Source organism: Orussus abietinus, unplaced genomic scaffold, assembly GCF_000612105.2.
Source record: "Orussus abietinus isolate OABI.00-Male unplaced genomic scaffold, Oabi_2.0 scaffold3, whole genome shotgun sequence".
Lineage (NCBI taxonomy): Eukaryota > Metazoa > Arthropoda > Insecta > Hymenoptera > Orussidae > Orussus > Orussus abietinus.
Window position 1 is genome coordinate 1,221,311 of NW_019395984.1, and position 16,457 is coordinate 1,237,767.

The following is a 16,457-nucleotide window of genomic DNA, read 5'->3' on the forward strand; positions in this document are numbered from 1 at the left end:
CGATTCGCGACTCTTGCTGCAATTTATATTCGCCGATGCGGGGAATTACTCCCTGGGCGTGGTTCGTGATCCGTGGTTGCACCGATTCGTATACAAGCGGAGTCGGTCGGGATACTCGGAAGAGTTCCGCGCCAAATACGTAACCGCTTACGTACGTACGCGCAAGGCCACGTGGGATGTTAAACTTGTGGAATCAATGTCTCCGTATCAAGGCTTACCCGTTGACCACGAAATACCGGAAAAGATAGCCGCGTGTTTATGTAAGAAATAGTCCTCAGTGGGAAGGAACGCAACTTTAAAACGCTATTAATCTGGGGAAGGTTGGAAGTCGGAAATCGCGAATCAACGCGATGAGCTCAGCTCGCGGGGATCTTAGGAGATGGTGGAGGCGCCGGAAATGCCGTGGCCACGTCCTCGGCGAGGTGTTCACGCGGCCATCGCATTACCGGGGCGAATCAATTAGGCGCCAGTTCGGCAAGTCGCTCCCGGCGTTATGCGCTCGTAAAGGCTAGACTCACGGCGGGCCGTCTCCAGCGGCCGGTAAAGCCGGGATCGCATCTCGCTAGGCCGATATCCTTGAGCCCCGTGGACCCGGCATGGTCGGCAAATATTTACCGGCACATTTCGGAGATTGCTAATATTGGCTCCGGCCCGCTCTCGCGTATTGATCTCGAGCGAGTGCGTTACGTAACTCCGGAGGTCGTTCTTGGCATGAGCGCTACGCGAGGACGTGGGACCTCTAATGACCGCACCATTCGTCGAGGTGGACATCCCCATCAGCGACATCGGCTGTCTGCGAGGTGTCGATTCCCAGTCCTGCGTTTTCCGTCGGCGCGGAGAGCGACAATTAGCGCGGTTCCGCCGCGGACCGTGCGGCTTAGGACGCGGGTCCTAATTGGACGAAGGACGAGGCGCGGCTTCCGCGAGCCTGGTCAGCGGTTCCCGCGGAATCCACGAAAGTCCGGTCCCCGGAGTTGACTTCCAATGGTCGGCGGACTCGGAATTGCAATTCCACGGAGCTTTCGAAATTCCGGCATTACTTTGACCCTAGCCATCGAATTGAAACCCCTTACCAAGGATAGCCGGCGCGATCGGATCCAATCACCCGATTTCGTTATCCGACTTCCAGAGGTTTTCCATCTCCCGTCGTCCCAATTTTCTGTACACCAGGGATTTCACTCAGCCGAGATTAACTGACCGTAATTAAGAATATCACGTTAAAGTTATAGGTACACGATAATATGAATCAATTCCTACTTTGACTCGTAAGTAGATGAGACGGAAATATCTGCCACTTTTAGGGCTTAAAGCAGGACCTTCTCAATTTTGTACAAGTTACCCTGCCTTATCGTATCGAAACCCATTTAAGATCCACGATTCGGGATCCTAGGTATCGAAATTTCGACTTGGTCCCCTCCGCTAGTGATCCGGTGCACTTTATCGACGGACGCGGCGGTTTTCGCAGGGTCGGAGGTCAGGCCGAAATCTGCGGCCGTAACTCCGGGATTATTCGGGGGGGGGGCGAGAAAAAGCTCGGCCCTCGTTAAGTCGTAAGCTCGTTTGGAATATAGGTACAGAGCGGTCGGGCAAATTGGCCGCGGCTGCGATCGTCGCGAACCGGGTCAGTTTTTCCGCGCGTCGCCGGCGTCGCCGAAGAAAAAGGGGACGCAGGAGACACCCATGGGATTTCTCTCCGTTCGGCGTCCACAGGCACTCGAAACAATGGGGCAAGGGGACCGACTCCCCGTGACCGCTGTTTAAAGAACAGCCCCCTATTGGAGCTATCCCGGGGGTTGCAGACATGACGGGGTGTCACGGGCACTCGGCGCCGTCGCCGCGATGAATTTCCGAAGCGAAGAGATCGCACAATGGGGTCTTAAAGCGGCTCGTCCTGCCGCAATATGTTTATAACGGCCCGGTGGGGGTGTTCCGCTCGGGCGGATAGGGCTGCCGTCGCGACGGCGCTCCCGCCGTTATGGAGGGGCCTTTATACCGCCAATGGCCGAGGAGCTCGGACAGGTACATGAATCACCGTTTGCGAGGCATCCCCTGCCTCTCTCCGCCGTAAGTCCGCCCTAAGCTGGACCTCTGCATACGAATTTACGAGAGCGATCGCGGCTCCTCCGACGTCCGTTAAGGGTCGGCGTATCGGCGTCCCGACGACCTGGTACCTGACGCGGATGCGCCGATCCCTGAGCAGAAATTAATCAGACCGCGTTATGGCGTGGGAGAGACTCCACTGCCGAGCCAAATCCAACCTGGTCCTGAGCTCCGAGTTCATATGGACTCTTTTTGCGTAGGAATAGATCGGCATGAAAAATGTCCCATTGCTGCGAAAATGTCTCCAAGCGACCGTCTCCGTGCAGTCCCGGCGCCATGTTGGCCTCCCCGGCGAAAGAATCGCGTCTTAGGGACTGCGCCTCGGAATTACGAAGTATGGGACAAGATACGACCGCCGGAGTGCGTCGGGTGCCGAGCTCGGCGGAAGTATGACAAAAGCCTGCTGGCAAAGTACTAGAGCCGCGTAAATCTCGCGGGAAAGTGACAATTATCGCCCTCGGTTTTTCCCTCCGAAGGAGTCGTAACCGGGGTCGGTGGAGTTGCCCGCGAGGGCGCGATGTCCAGGGTCACCAATGTAAATCTCCCAGTCGTAACGATCCCCTTGTCGTTCTTCCTCCGGACGCTGGACCGGTGGACGTAGGACCTCCAACTTCCTTCGATGAACCCGATGGATCGATTCAACCGCAGAGAAGTTGCAGGAACAGTGGCCGTACCCCACGGGTCTGGAGTCGAGGTAAGAGCTCTGCCTGATAAACGGAAACCTCGTCTAATGCAGGTGCGCGGTCCGGGTGGTTACAGGTGGCTCGGCGGCTCGTCCGAATCCGGGAGATCGCGTTCCTCGATTGGAGTGACGGCTCCGCGGGCTCATTTTTCATTTTAATCGCCCGTGGAGCCCCGTTCCGGAGCGGAGTAGACAAGGTCGACGGGGTCCCTCGTTCCGAGAACGAAGTGACCGTGTCTCTGGGACAGGAAGGATGCGTGGGCCCGATGGCGCCCATCTGTTCCGCCACGCGGCGGCCACGTAACGTGTGCGTCTTTTGCCAAGGAAACATCCTGAAATCGGCACTCGAGCGGCAAATTACGCGATTCAGAGACGAGGAATCCGCTATCTCTCGGAACTATCTCGATCCGCGCTCTACGTAAATGGCCTTGCAGCTAGCTGCACGCCACGCAGGCTCAGCAAAACCTCGCTCGGCGGGAAGAAACTCCGCCGTAGCGAAACCCACAGGGCCAGGGAATCCAGAAACAATTTAAACTACTGTTCCCCCGCGGGGATCGATCCGGCCATCATCGTTATTCCGCCATTACAGCGCCGGCGGTGGAATATCTGTTGCGGGCAAACCGGCGGTATCAAGTGGCGCCGGTAAAAATAGCCAGGCGAAGTGTGTTAAGGACAACGGCCGATGTGGGTGAAGAGAGGTCCTCCGGATGTCACGGAAAGCGCAGCGAAAATCGCGGGAGCGATTATCGCGGCCAGGTTGTCGGGCGCCGGGCGTAGGGGGGGACAGAAACGATAATTGCCATGATTCACGCAACTATGCGGTCGTTTCCGATGCATTTACATGCATCGCACACAAAAGCCGCCGCGTGGCCGCCGTGCCCATTGCCGGCGCGACATTAACTGCATTCCCTTCCGCTTATAATAACCCGCTCGGCGACATTTTTCCGTCCCCGGAACGACGCGTCTCCGGGCCTCCGCGTTACGGGAGGACGTCCACTTTAATAACTCCGTCCACCCTCCTATTCCGCCCTCGAACGATGCGTGACAACATCCGTGCTTTGCTGAATTTCACGTTCCGGCACGGACGTGCGTGCACGTCCCGAGTTCGTTTTAAGACCGGTGGAATGTGGCGTTCACGTGTCGGTTGGCGGATCGACAGCCTTTAAAAAATCCGTCCCGCCTCCTGGCCGCGTCGTTAACGCCGGCCTACGAATCCGATCGATCGGCGGCTCCACGGCTAATGGGAGCTAAAGTTTGAGTCGAGTTTTCTCGGTCCATAATTGAGGAGCTCCGAGACGTCGGCCGATTCTGGACTCGCTGATGGATGCCGCTCTCCTGGTGGGAACGGGCATCTTCCAGAGGGCTCTTCCTCGAAGCGGGGCAAAACAGGAAGGCCGTGCATTCCGACCCTCCGGATGTTTATTTCCCAGTTTCGAGACGCCTCCACTCGGCGGCGCTGCCGCGCGCGGGGCCTCTCGAGTACTTCCAGGGATGCGCATTCAATCTGAATCTGCAGCTTCCACGGGTTTCGGTGGGCACCCCGCTAGTACACCCACGTACCCCTGGAACCTCGGAGAGAGAGAGAAGAGGGAACAGGATGCACTCTGCATTTTTATTGGCGCATTATATCACCGGTCCGCCGCGATGCCGCAACGATGGCACCGGTAAGCGCCGAAACTCCAGACGGTGGTCCAGGAATCGATGATCGACCTTCCCCGAAGCTCTCTCCCTCTCTTTCCCTCCGGAAGACGTCGATGGCGCCGATTACTGTCCACTCCACGTTCTCCTTTCGTTCGATAGCTCGCCTGCTGCGTCGAATTCCCGCGGTGGTTTTTATCCAGAAGCCGAGGCTCGTTACGATAACGGTAGATCCATCGACGACCTCTCGACAAGGCTACGGCCGTAGTTGCAAAACGGCACCAAATGTACCGCTCGGTAACGAGAGCCATAACCTCAAAGGACGTAAATTTTCCGCCACTCTTCGGATGGAGTCGGGGAATCGGCCGAGACATCGGGTGTATTCCGACGTTGCACTTGCGCCAGGCAAAGTGCAGGGGCGAGGAGCCACGTAAGAGACGAGAGGAGCATCTAGAATGCAATGCGATGCCTATCGATCGGCCGCCATGTGTGAAATAACTCAAATAACACACCCGGCGATGTGCGTTCTCGCTTCCGTCTGGTCTCCCCGCGGCCCAGCAGCCTCTGCGAGATTCTTCGCTCTTCTCTCTTCGCTCTTCGCTCTTCGTTCTTCCCTTTTCCCTCTTCTGCTTTCGCACACTACCCGCAAGCTCCGCGAACTAAATATCTCTCGAGGAGCGTTTCCAAACCCTTTCGCGGTACGGGGCCATCAGGCCCCAGACGATCGGATGTTTTATTGGGCCCTCACGGAGAGGTTAGGAGAGCGCGTTCCTTGCGAACGAGTTAGCGAAGTGGCAAAAGGCGCGCGACGATTGTTGAGTCGCTGCCAGGGCGGTCGGGGCTTTTCCCGGGTCGAGTTTCCGACGTCTCGGTTCTTTCCGCGGCGGCTCCTCCGTCCGCCCGGGCCGCGGCGATAAATTTCCCGGCTCTCTAAATCCCCGCGGCCGCGACACGACCGCAGGGCGATGCGCCACCGGCGACGAAGAGGGGAGCGCCGCGCGCCGATTTTATGCCCGTTTGTTTACCGTCCTGACGACATATTTATGAGGGGTGGCCCTCTCGATCCAATCTCGATAGTCGACCGCCTCACCGACTCCCTTTGTCCTCGGGACGACGTCTCTCCCTCCACCGCTCTTCCTAGGGATACGGCGAGCAAATTGTCGGGGCGATCTCACTTCTCTCGTCTGGAACGGCCGTGGATTTAGTGCGCAGCGCCGCCACCCTCTGGCGGCGCTCCGGCGAACTCCTCGGCCGGAGCCGCGCTCTGATTTACCGACGCCGCTAACGGACGCCGCCGATCTCCGAGAGACCCGGAACCAGAGATGAGTTGGGAGATTGCTCATGGGCAGGGTCGCGCGATCGCGTTCTGTGTTGTCCTCGGTGGAGTATGCAGGCGGCTAACGGACTTGCCCCCAACGGCAGACTCTCTCGCCCTCTCTCTCTCTCAATCTCCCAACTCATCTCTGCCCGGAACAAAGCAATTCGCGATTGGACTTGGGTCCGTCGAGAATCGATCCGCGGCGAATCGACCTCGACGCTACGGTCGCACCTAGAATATCCCGTCGAGTGTTATCGAGTCCTCGGCCGCGCGAAAATGGATCCGGGGCACGTTCTTCTACGTCAACGAGGAACCGGGTTTATCCGGCTCCTTTTCCTCTGCCTTCGACAAATTTACGCGCCTCAAGCGGCTGGATGCAATTAAGCAGGACCCTCCTTTTGCGAGCGCTCGCTTGGACCGGGTCCAATTCCCGATTTCCATTGGACGGGCCGATAAAAGTCGGCCGACTTCGCGGAGACTCGTCCTAATGACCGGGCTTCTACGCGCCGGGGGCCCAGCCCCGGCGCTGCTCTCCCGGCCGGTTACGCGAATTGACCCTGACGGGCCACGTCGACGTCGATAAAAATTAAAACCCAAACGAGCCTCCCCAAACGGAAACGCCGATGCGCGGCTCGACGGCGCGCCAACTCAGACTTGGCTCCGCTTTTCTAACGACCAGCTGAATACATTGCTTCTGCATCGTTAACGTTGGACCTTTAGTAGTCTGTTCGATCATCTTGTATCGCGGACTGCTACTATTAGCCCCCGCTACCCCGTAAATCCTCCGCAATGGCGCTTGCTCCGCTGCCCGTGGCAGCAACTCGCGGAAGTGAGAATTCACTTCCAGTCTGGGAGGCATGGCGAAGTATTGCACCTTCGTTTTCCAGCGCACCTTCGGAGACGCCATCTTGGCTCGCAATGCGCGCCTCGCTCGTCGTCCATTTTCTATGCGATCTTTGATTCCAGACGCCCTCTCGCAGCTCTTCCTAGAGGTGCCGACGAAGACGAAGGAGACCGTCGAGCTCTCAAGAATGGAGCAATTAAGAACACGGTCATCATGGTGTCTTTATTTCACCCAACCCCAAGGAAAGGCGATCAGGCCGCAGGTATGTTACCGTTCTAGGCCTGTACGTGCCGGGAATCGTTGATGACTCCATCATCTCCAGATTACCCAGAAAAAGTGACCGGCCAATAAGTGTTCCTTGGAAGGCTTCATCAAGGAAAGGTCAGATGTCCGATGCCGCTAATTGCCTTCCTTGGAAGTCTGCGATTATCTAACTTTCCAGGATGTGGGAGTCCTCCGGCGTTTATCGGCCGCATCTCCTCCGCTGGTAACGTGAATTTCTTCGGACCCTCCGTTGAGAAACTCGAGGAGGGCTTAGCACCTCCTTCCGTCTAGGTTTTATGTGTTCCCTAGGAGACATTTATTATTTTTTTATTAATTTCCGGAGCTTATAAAAATTGTATATAAAGTATAACTCAACTCTCGAGCACCCACGTTGTAGTTTTGCCAGTATTTGCCTGTATGTAATGAAATTTGCGAATAAAATAAATAAGGTAAGTGAAGGGTAAAGTCAAATGGAGCGTCACGAGTGTTCTTCCCTGACCATCAAAAGCGAGCAGTTTCGGTAAGCGTAGGTAAGCCACCACCGTCGACTGCTGCATGGTATTACCATCACGAGTACGTGAGCCGCCAACGGCGACTGGTAGATGGCACCGCCATCGCGAGTCCGCGAGCCCCTACCAGAAACTCGTTGCGCCGCCCTTGGGGGCAAAAAACGGTGAAAACTAACGTACGAAACCAGAGGGCAGCACATGATGTGATCGCGTGACCCTGCCCGTGAGCAATCTCCCAACTCATATCTGATTAATCCCGGCGAATCTGTAACGAAGGAATTTACACGCGCAGATGCTAATGCTGGAAATTAAAATGGTTAACTTAGAGACCAGACGAGCACGATTATAGGGTCACTGAGGTGTTAATTTTCAATGTGTTATTTTATTGCAAGCGAGCTTGAGAAGGTAGCTATCGTAATATCTCATAACTGTATCGTAACGATAATATTGTCAGACTGCGACGACCAAGTGTCGCCGATAGGTGACGTTGGCGTCGCGTCGCGGTACCGGCGGTTCTTGTGGGTTGTATGATATAATAATGTATGTACAACAGAGGGGGCGGTGTGTAAATCGCAGGGGATACGTTAAATATCAGAACGGTCCTTAAAGTACGACACCTTAAGAGAACATTAAACGGAACATTTTCGATGTGCAAACAAGTCAAGAGCACCATATTACTTCCAAGTGATACCGCTTATGTACACTTCTAGCCGCGCCGTGCGACGACCGCGAAGAAAGAAGGCGACGCCACGGCGGCCATGTTTCTTCTTAACAAATCGGCCCCGGTCTTATCCAACGGCGAGATCGCGCCTCCGCCGCTTTGCAAACGATATTAATTAACTCGCGAGGAACAGAGAACTGACTATTAAAAGGGGGGAAAATCTTATGCCCCGCGTCCAGTCTTCGGAGACCCACCCCGTCGAGGTTCCTTGGACAAAATGGCGCTCGCTCTTATTTCCTTCCTCTGCAAGGAATCTATGGACGCGGAGTCCATCGCGAGGCTTCTGAGGCGTCGGTACGTGTCTCATTACCGAGTCCAAAAGCCCAGAGGACTCCTCGCCAAGGTCCTAGCGAACCAAGAGCCGCCATGATGGTCGCACCTGCAGCTCCCGCAGACCCGTTCTTAGCACTTCCAGGACTGAAATTATACATTTCCGTACAGGTTATCGCGTAGTTTCGGACGTTTCTCGATCCAGGCGAACTAAACGAGGATTTATTTCAGGGCGCAGAGGACGAGTCTAAGCGATGGAGCTACCAGGAAGCTGACCGGGGCATAAAATTTCGTTAGTCTCGCCGGGAAGGCTCGAAGAGGCTCTTCCAAACAGCCCTCTCTCTCTCTCTCTCTCTCCGAGGTTTCCCGACATCTAGCCGTAGAGTAAGTAAGATCACAAGCTTTGGACCTTTCGGTCCCGGGTTAGGGACGAGACGATGTGAGACGGCATTTCCGGCGGTCCGAGCATGAGTGTAGGTGTCGGTATTGTTAAAGGTGGGCTGGATGTCTTAATGGCTACGCGTATGTACAGTACGTGTTACATGGACGTGTCGGGTGTATGCTACAAAGGTCCGTTCGTCCCTCGTCTCCGGGGCGAACGGGACGTCTCCTCTCCTTACTCTTATATCACATGTATAATGTAAGAAGGCACCACTGTAAAGGCTAGGTACAATATGCGATCGATCGGCCGAGTCTTCGACACGCGCACTTATTCGGCAGACACACACGCGACGGAGCGGGGAAGAGTTCACCGTGGTTTCCTAAGGCTGGACAAAATCTCTCCGCGAGCGATTTTCTTCCCCCCGGGGAGAAGGCGCCGATTTTCCCGAATACTTCGAGGCTCCACCTCGATTTCTGTACACGCGACTCGAAGAGGGCCTTCGGGAAGGGACGGGGAAAAGAGATACATATTGCACCGCAATCGCACCCTTCGGTGCGATGACTTCTCTCTCTGCCTTAGCCATAAATACGTTCAATGCGACGCCTATTAACGCGGTACGCATACCTGTGTACATATTTATATGTATGTATATATATATATATATATAATTAGAATTTTGATTATCTTCGGTCCCCCTGGAATTTTGCGACACCTCGCCTAATTTATACGCGTCCTCGCGAAACGGGCAATAAATAAGATTTATCACTACGAGCTACCGCTCTTCTGGTACCTCAGCCGGGTATTCCTCGAGGAGCTCCGACAGCTCCTCCGTACAGAATCGCCCGAACGTTTCTAGAAAGCCCTGATATGTCGGAAAGAAATTTCGAAGGTGGAATCCTTGTCGTCGAGATCCTCTCAGACTTCCCTAAGAGTCTCTAAGAGCGACACGTTCCATATTGTCCCCTTATTTACACGAATTACCCCAGGTCCCGCGGTACCTCTTCGTCATCTCCGTCTCCCGCGACAAACCCTCGCGAAACCGGACGTCGCGACCAAGATTCGCAAACTTAATAGGACTAGGCACTGAAGGTTCACTCTTCCGGGATCGCGCTCGGCTCGGCGTCGATCTTAAGTCGAAAGCACGGACCCTGTCGATCTCAAGAAAGCAGGAAACGCATCTTCCAACGAAGTTAAATGTAAAGACCATGCACGCATCCGACGCATTCGCTCGCACAGGCACTCGCGCGACGTTAACTTAGTTAATAGTCAAGTAGCTACTCCCGTCACTTGGGCAGACGCTAAGTCGTTCCTTTCCGGCGATCCCGAAGAACGTCGGCGTCCCAAGTCGCGGAGTCGCTACGTCTCGGCTTTTGATACGGCCTCGAGAGGGCCCTCAGTCATTGGAAGTATCCCGCGGGATATTTGCTCAAGACTGACTCCGGGTCTGATCCTGACCACATCGAGAGGGTCTCCGAGGTGATCGGATACCAGGGAACGTCCCTCGTCCTAGTCGATGGCCTCCTTCAGGGCCGCCAGCTGCTCCTCGCCGAGCTTGACCTTGTCCTGGATCTCCCGGCCGTCCATAATGAGCTTCGCCTTCATGTTGATGAAGTGCTGGTAGTCCGCGTACTCGTCGTCGTCCAGATACTTGGCGAGGATGGCCGAAACGTTGACGCTCCGCTTGTCGATGTTGCTCTTCAGGATCTTCGCCTCCTCCAGCTGGTCCATCAGCTTGTCCCGCTTGCTCTCCAGGATTTTCTGCAAGGATCGGATCGAATCGGACACGCGTTCCCTAGACAGGGAGACGGATAAGTCTTGCTTACCCTTTCGGCGTGATCAGCAGGCATGCCGAAGAGGGCGTTCTCCGCCCTCGCCAGCCTCCCACTCAGACCCAGAAGAAGACTCGTGATCTTCCCAACTTCCTCGACGTGCAGTCTGTACTTCGAAGCCTCGGCTGGTCGAGCTACCGCAGCGACCCGACTTGCAACCCGTGCACCTAGAGCCTCGTTCACCTCGCCTTCCTCCCTCACAGCCTCCTGTTCCGCCCTGAGGACCACCAGCTTCTTGTCCAGCCGGATCATCAGCTCCTCCTGCACAAGTAAGACATAAGCACCCACTCGACTCGTTCCTTGCCAATTAAATCCCCCTCAAGTACCTTCTTCTGCCTGAGGTCCAGATTATCCGACGCGGCGACTGGAGTGGAGTCGTCGCCGCCCTGAGCCACTTCTTCGCTGACGTCCCGGGAGTATCTCGTCAGGAACCTGGCCTTGCCCTCGGAGGTGGTGAAGTACGCCGACGTAGGCGAGAGGGGGCTACTCGGATCCGTAGCTGACAGGGCCGCTGGGGACGAGGGCGTAGAGGAACCATTTCTGAAAGAAAAGCACCATCGCTGATGAGATCTCGAAGACACCTCCACCTTCCTTCCCGTTCGCCACCTCGATTCAACGACGCCTTAACCGCGCAACGTGTACTTAGCACCTCGTACCCCGCCATTTCTCCACCCTGATGGCTCGGCGGGGCAGCAGGCATAAATCCTGATGCAGCGCTACCGGCGTTTCGTCGGAAACTGCCAAGCCAAGGAGTCCGGGGGCCGTTCAACGTGGTGAGAACTTGACAATATCATTTATGGGCTGCGTTACGCAACATCTCTTGCACTTTCTCCAGCCACCGGGCCGCGGAAGTACTGTCCATTTCTCGGCAATTAGGACTCGCCGAGATTTTCGACAGGCCCTGTGGCCAGGGCGATACGATCTGCAGAGGAAGGGGCACCAGACCGAGGCATCCAGATGCGATCGAATTTCGTCGCGTTCCCATTGACATGACAAATTGGCCCCGAGAGGAGATCTTTGTGACGAGTCGCGCGGACCGAAGCCGAGGAAAGGTCGAGAAGTAGATCTCGAATCGAGGAGAGAGGGCTACCAGGGTGGAGAGGGGGGGCAGCAGGGGCATTAGGCGGTGCTAGAGACGACAATTAATTCCCAACCATAACCGAGTATTAATAAGCCCGGCAGGAATCTCGACTCTACGCCCACACCGCGAGCGTCGGGCAATGGAGCTCTCATGGACGCCAAAGAATGCGCGATGTCACTCGGACCTTTTGGCTCCTTTTTTTCATTTTCAGGTGGGGAGGAGAGCCGACTCGGTCGGTGCTCGATTCCCGAGACAATCGATGTAATACAGGACCTGTTTAATAATTCATTCCACGGGGCGAAGCGCGGCGGGGGGCAAAGACACGAGCCCTTCGTGCAGGAAATTCTCTACAAGCCTGCATTACATCCAAAATGCTCCCATCGATTTCCCACCGTCTCCGAATTCTACTTTAGTCTGTCTAATATCCGTGGTTAATCACGTTCCTGGAAGACAGGCAGGCGAGGGCGACGAATTCTGGCAGCAAGCCCTCCCGGCGGCGTTCTCCACGGCGGCCATCTTGGCGGCTGGTTTATTAAGAGGCAGCAAGTCGCGCGAGTCAACGAACCCTGGTGAGTTCTTAATAATTCAAGTCACGAGCTGGACGCCGGGTTGGGGAACAAAACGAGACCGCCAGGAGGGAAATTGCAGGAAGACCAGGCCCGGTCGAGCGTTCTTAAGCGTGGACTGATCGCAAGGCCATCGCGATGTCTGCGCCACCTGCGGGAGGGTCCTCGGGAGTGGACCTGCATCGTTAAGAGATTTCCAGAGTGGACATAAACCCTCTTCGACATGACCCCTGGTTCCTTCTATATGCCCGAGAACTGTGGAAACAGACCCTTGAAAATAGGAAACTCTCGGGTGGGTCCAGAGGACGCTTGGAAATAGGGAACTCCCGAGTGGACGTGAACCTGGGGACCACGAAGAGGGCCTCTTCCCTTCGATTTAATTTCCATCGGGTGTACCTACCTCTTGTCCTCTTCCTCCTCGTTTTCGAAGCTCGTAGGCGAGGTCCCCTCTAGAGAGAGTCGCTGTCTCGGCCTTGGGTGCAAGGTCGCCTCCACTCTGAAGAGCCCGGACACGTAATCGGTCGGCTTCTTGTGCTCCGGCGTTGGAACTGCACATAGAGGAGAACTCCATTGTACACCGCGTAAATGTAAATGTGCAATTCCCATGCGGCACCGTGCCGGTCGATGCAAATTAATTAGCGGACCGCGTTATAAAGAGGTCCTAACACGGGTCGAGGGAGTCGAGGCCATTCCAGCGACTCGCGAGAGGGTTCCACGTCGTTAAGCTGAGATAATCGGTAATTAAATGACGTGCCGCTATCATCGATCGGTCCGCATCTCGTTAGAATGCAGGTCGTCGCTCTTGTCCGGTTTGCTGGGTTCCTGGGGACTTCGAAGGGGTACGAAGCCGAAGCCAAACGAGGTGATCCGGTAAAGATTCGAGACTAAGTGAGTTAGCCTAAAGGGATTACTAGACTGGGTGCAGACGAGGATCCGATGCCCTGGCGGTTTCAAGACCTTCTTCGGGAACGCTTCCCTTGGTGACGACATTTTTGGGAGTTGGGAGGAAGAGTTACCTAGAAGTGGCACGAGTTTGTCGTTGGGATTGAGCTGACTGGCGAGGTCGCGGCCGAGTTCCTCGCACTCGATCTCTTCGGGGAGCTTCTTCCTGGGCTCCGGAACGTCCTCGACCCTCTCCCGGAAGGCCGCGCCCTCGTCAGCCGGAAGCTCCGTCTGCGACGCCGCGTCGCTGGTGGTGGCGTTGACCCTCAGGACCACCTCGGTTCTCTGGACCAGAGTGAGTCCCTCTATTCCTGGCTGGGGAGATACACAAGGAGACGAGCCGACCGCCACCGAACACTTCTCCTGGGCTGGCGAGGAGTTCCTGGACGAATCCGTGACGGGGTTCGTTGGGGAAGCGGCGTCTGCTGGGGAGACTCTCTCGCAGTCCCGTTCCGACCTCCTGGTCCCGAGGACAGCGTCGTGATGGGTCTGGCTGGACCTGTCGTTGCCTGGGGAATGGGCACCCATGGGGTCGCTCCTCTCCGAGGGCCCCGTGGACTCGGTCTGGGTGGGGCTCGAGATCTTCCTCCTGTAGGCCGCCCCGATGCGTTCCAACAGCTCGCAGGTCGACCTGGTCGGGGAGTCCAGACTGGGCGAGGACTTGGGCGAGGTCCTGGAGGGCAGGGAGTTGGTCAGACCTCCGAGATCCAGGGACTTGGCCGAAGAGGAGCTGGAGCTGGAGCAGCTTCCCGACCTCCTGGGCATTGCCCCTCCTAGAGATCTCGATGTCGGACTGTCCCTGGCCTCTGAATCGGGAGACCTGGGGGGAGATCCTGCCGGGAGACCCAAGGGCTGCCTGGAGTCTGACCCCGCATCCTCGCTGCTGGATCTCTTCTCGGCCAGGACGTTGCGCCTGTTGAGCAGTTCCACGTTCTTCGAGGTCATCTCGATGGTGGCACTCCTCTCCCGGTAGAAGTCCTCGGCTCCTCTTGGGATTTCTGGTAGGAGTCTCTTCGAGGTCGGTTCGCAGCTGGCTGCCAGCTTCCTCCGTTCTCGTTCCAGCTGGCGGTTCCTGTCGTTCAGGACCTCGATGCTCTGCGGGGACAACCTCTCCTTCCGCTCGACCTGGTCCAAGGGGGACTTCTCCGACCTCTCGTGCCGGTCTTCGATGTGGTCCACGTTGTTGTTCTCCCCGCGACTTCGGACTTCGGAGGCTTGCAGCTTCTTGCTCAGGTCGTGCGACAGCTTCCCCATGACCTCCACCGAGTGGGCAGTCCGGTCCTCGATTCGGTGGTGCAGCGCGTCCACGCTGTGGGATTTGGGCAACTCGGGGTGCTGTTGATGGTGATGGTGGTGGTGGTGGTGATGGTGCTGGTGCAGAGGATGAGGATGATGTGGCGTAACTCGCAGCAGAACGGGGTCGTCCCGGTCCCGAGGTGGAGGCCAGTCGTCCAGGCGGGCCGTGGGTGACATGGTCCTCTTGTAGCTCCCCTCGCTATCGGGAGCCCCTCGCTCCCTCCGGTACGCCAGATACGACGCCTTGGATTGGCTCCTGCAACCGAACACCAGAGACACGATTATCAACCTAAGCTTATCAATTAAAACTTTTCATTGCGGTTACGTATGAAACTTAACTCCAAAACTAATCCCGGAAAGAGTGACATTAGACCACCATAGACTTTGTAAAGGGAAATTCCATCCCAAAACCAGGCGTCATATCGAAACATCGCTGACAGACCTTGTGACATTAAATTCTACCCTAACCGATTCTGAAGATGGAAGTTGGAACACCACCGACAAACCTTCCAACGTCAAACTCCACCCTAAACCCCTAAAGTTGTCATGTTAGAACCTCGCCCACGGACGTCGCAGTCCAAGAAGGAATGCGATCGCGATGGTAGCGGAAAGGAAGCAAAAGAGCGAGAGGGCCTTCGTCCCTCCCGGAGAGACAAAGGCGTCTTTGCGACTCGACTCGGTCTCGGAATCGCCTTGGACTCTCGGAGGAAGACCGGTCGTCGCGGGAATGACTCACGATCGATGCCGACCGGGGATAAGACTCGGATAGCCATCAGCGAGGCCGCGTCTTCGCGCTCGCCGCAGCCTCCGTCAAAACCGATCCTCCGGGTCCATAAGTGGCCGCCATTAGGCCCCGGCACGAGGCCGCGCGGGAAAGAGGAGCGCATCTCGTAATTCGGAGCGATCAACAGCGACCGGCTGTTATTTGTGGGTCGACAACCACTCGCGGGTTAAGGCTGATTTCTATGGCCGGACGAGTGTCCGTACTTGGCTCGTCGGCGCTCGAGTAAGGCCGCGTTTACGAGACGTCGCCGACTTTTTACAGTGCGCGCGCGCCTGGAAATCCAGCCTAGGATTCTCTTTACAACATTGGAAAATGTACAAATTTGTGAAAAATCATGGATCGTCGCTTAGACTTCGAATCGACGTTCGGGGACTAATTCAGACTGGCTTTCGTTATATGACAAGAGATTCGTAAGGATTTATAGTTTCCGGTTATGAAGCTTGATTAAAATCCATATGTCCATAAATTGTGGTATTCTGACGTCTATTTGCCCCCTAATCCAGATCGATCGTTAGAGAAAGTGAGATTTCAGGTTTTCGGGTAATATGGGGAAGTTGGCGGGGAGATTTGTGGGTTTTTTCTGGGGTCCCTTGTCCCTTCGGGATGCGGCAGAAAGGAGCCGTGGCCTGCCACGTACACCACCGACAACACCGCGGGAATGACAATGCCCGTTCGCATTCTGGCCACGAAAATGTACAGCGTGAAACTGTGCCGGCAGGAATGTCAGCCGGTTTCTATGAAACGTAAAAGCCTGCACGTGGATCGGCCGGAATCGATTCCGGTCACGTATTCGCCTTTCAAGGAGTTCGATCGGGCCCTGGTCTGGCTGCGGTCCCGTAAGCAGCTCATTTTCGAGAACGCCTTCCCGGCCCGATTTTCCGGCGAGTTTCCACGAGCCTCTCCTCCTTCCCTATCCGTTCCCCGAAGGGGAACCTCGGGAACCTCGGGAACCTCGGGAACCTCCGCCACCTCGAAGAGTCATCCGCATCTCGCGAGTCCTGGGTGCCGATCGGCCTTTCCCTCCGATTTTTCCATTTCCCTTCGGCGGCGATCTGCATCTTCGCTTCCTCGGTGAAAAGAGGAAGTCGACTTGGCACCGGGTCGCGGTAGTATCGGAAATCGGAATGAGAAATCGGCGCGGAAAGTGAAATCCCCGCCGCTGGAGAGCCGAGGAGAATCCTTGGCAGGAATCAGGCTCGACTCCGAGGTCCCTTTGCGCTTCCTCGTCTAA

General features: G+C 56.1%; 1 protein-coding gene across 1 annotated transcript in view; it reads right to left on the bottom strand.

The window, feature by feature from the left end:
• Positions 1-7,717: 7,717 nt before the first annotated feature.
• The window catches only part of LOC105699198 (protein Shroom), a 62,984-nt gene continuing 54,244 nt past the window's right edge, over positions 7,718-16,457 (bottom strand). Inside the window, exons 8-12 of the mRNA XM_012424017.2 lie at positions 13,221-14,698; positions 12,605-12,752; positions 10,884-11,097; positions 10,552-10,818; positions 7,718-10,486 (exon numbers count right to left, since the gene is read on the bottom strand). Of these exons, the coding sequence (XP_012279440.1) occupies positions 10,235-10,486; positions 10,552-10,818; positions 10,884-11,097; positions 12,605-12,752; positions 13,221-14,698 (2,359 nt within the window). The 3' untranslated portion in view covers positions 7,718-10,234. The remainder of the gene's footprint in view (positions 10,487-10,551; positions 10,819-10,883; positions 11,098-12,604; positions 12,753-13,220; positions 14,699-16,457) is intronic.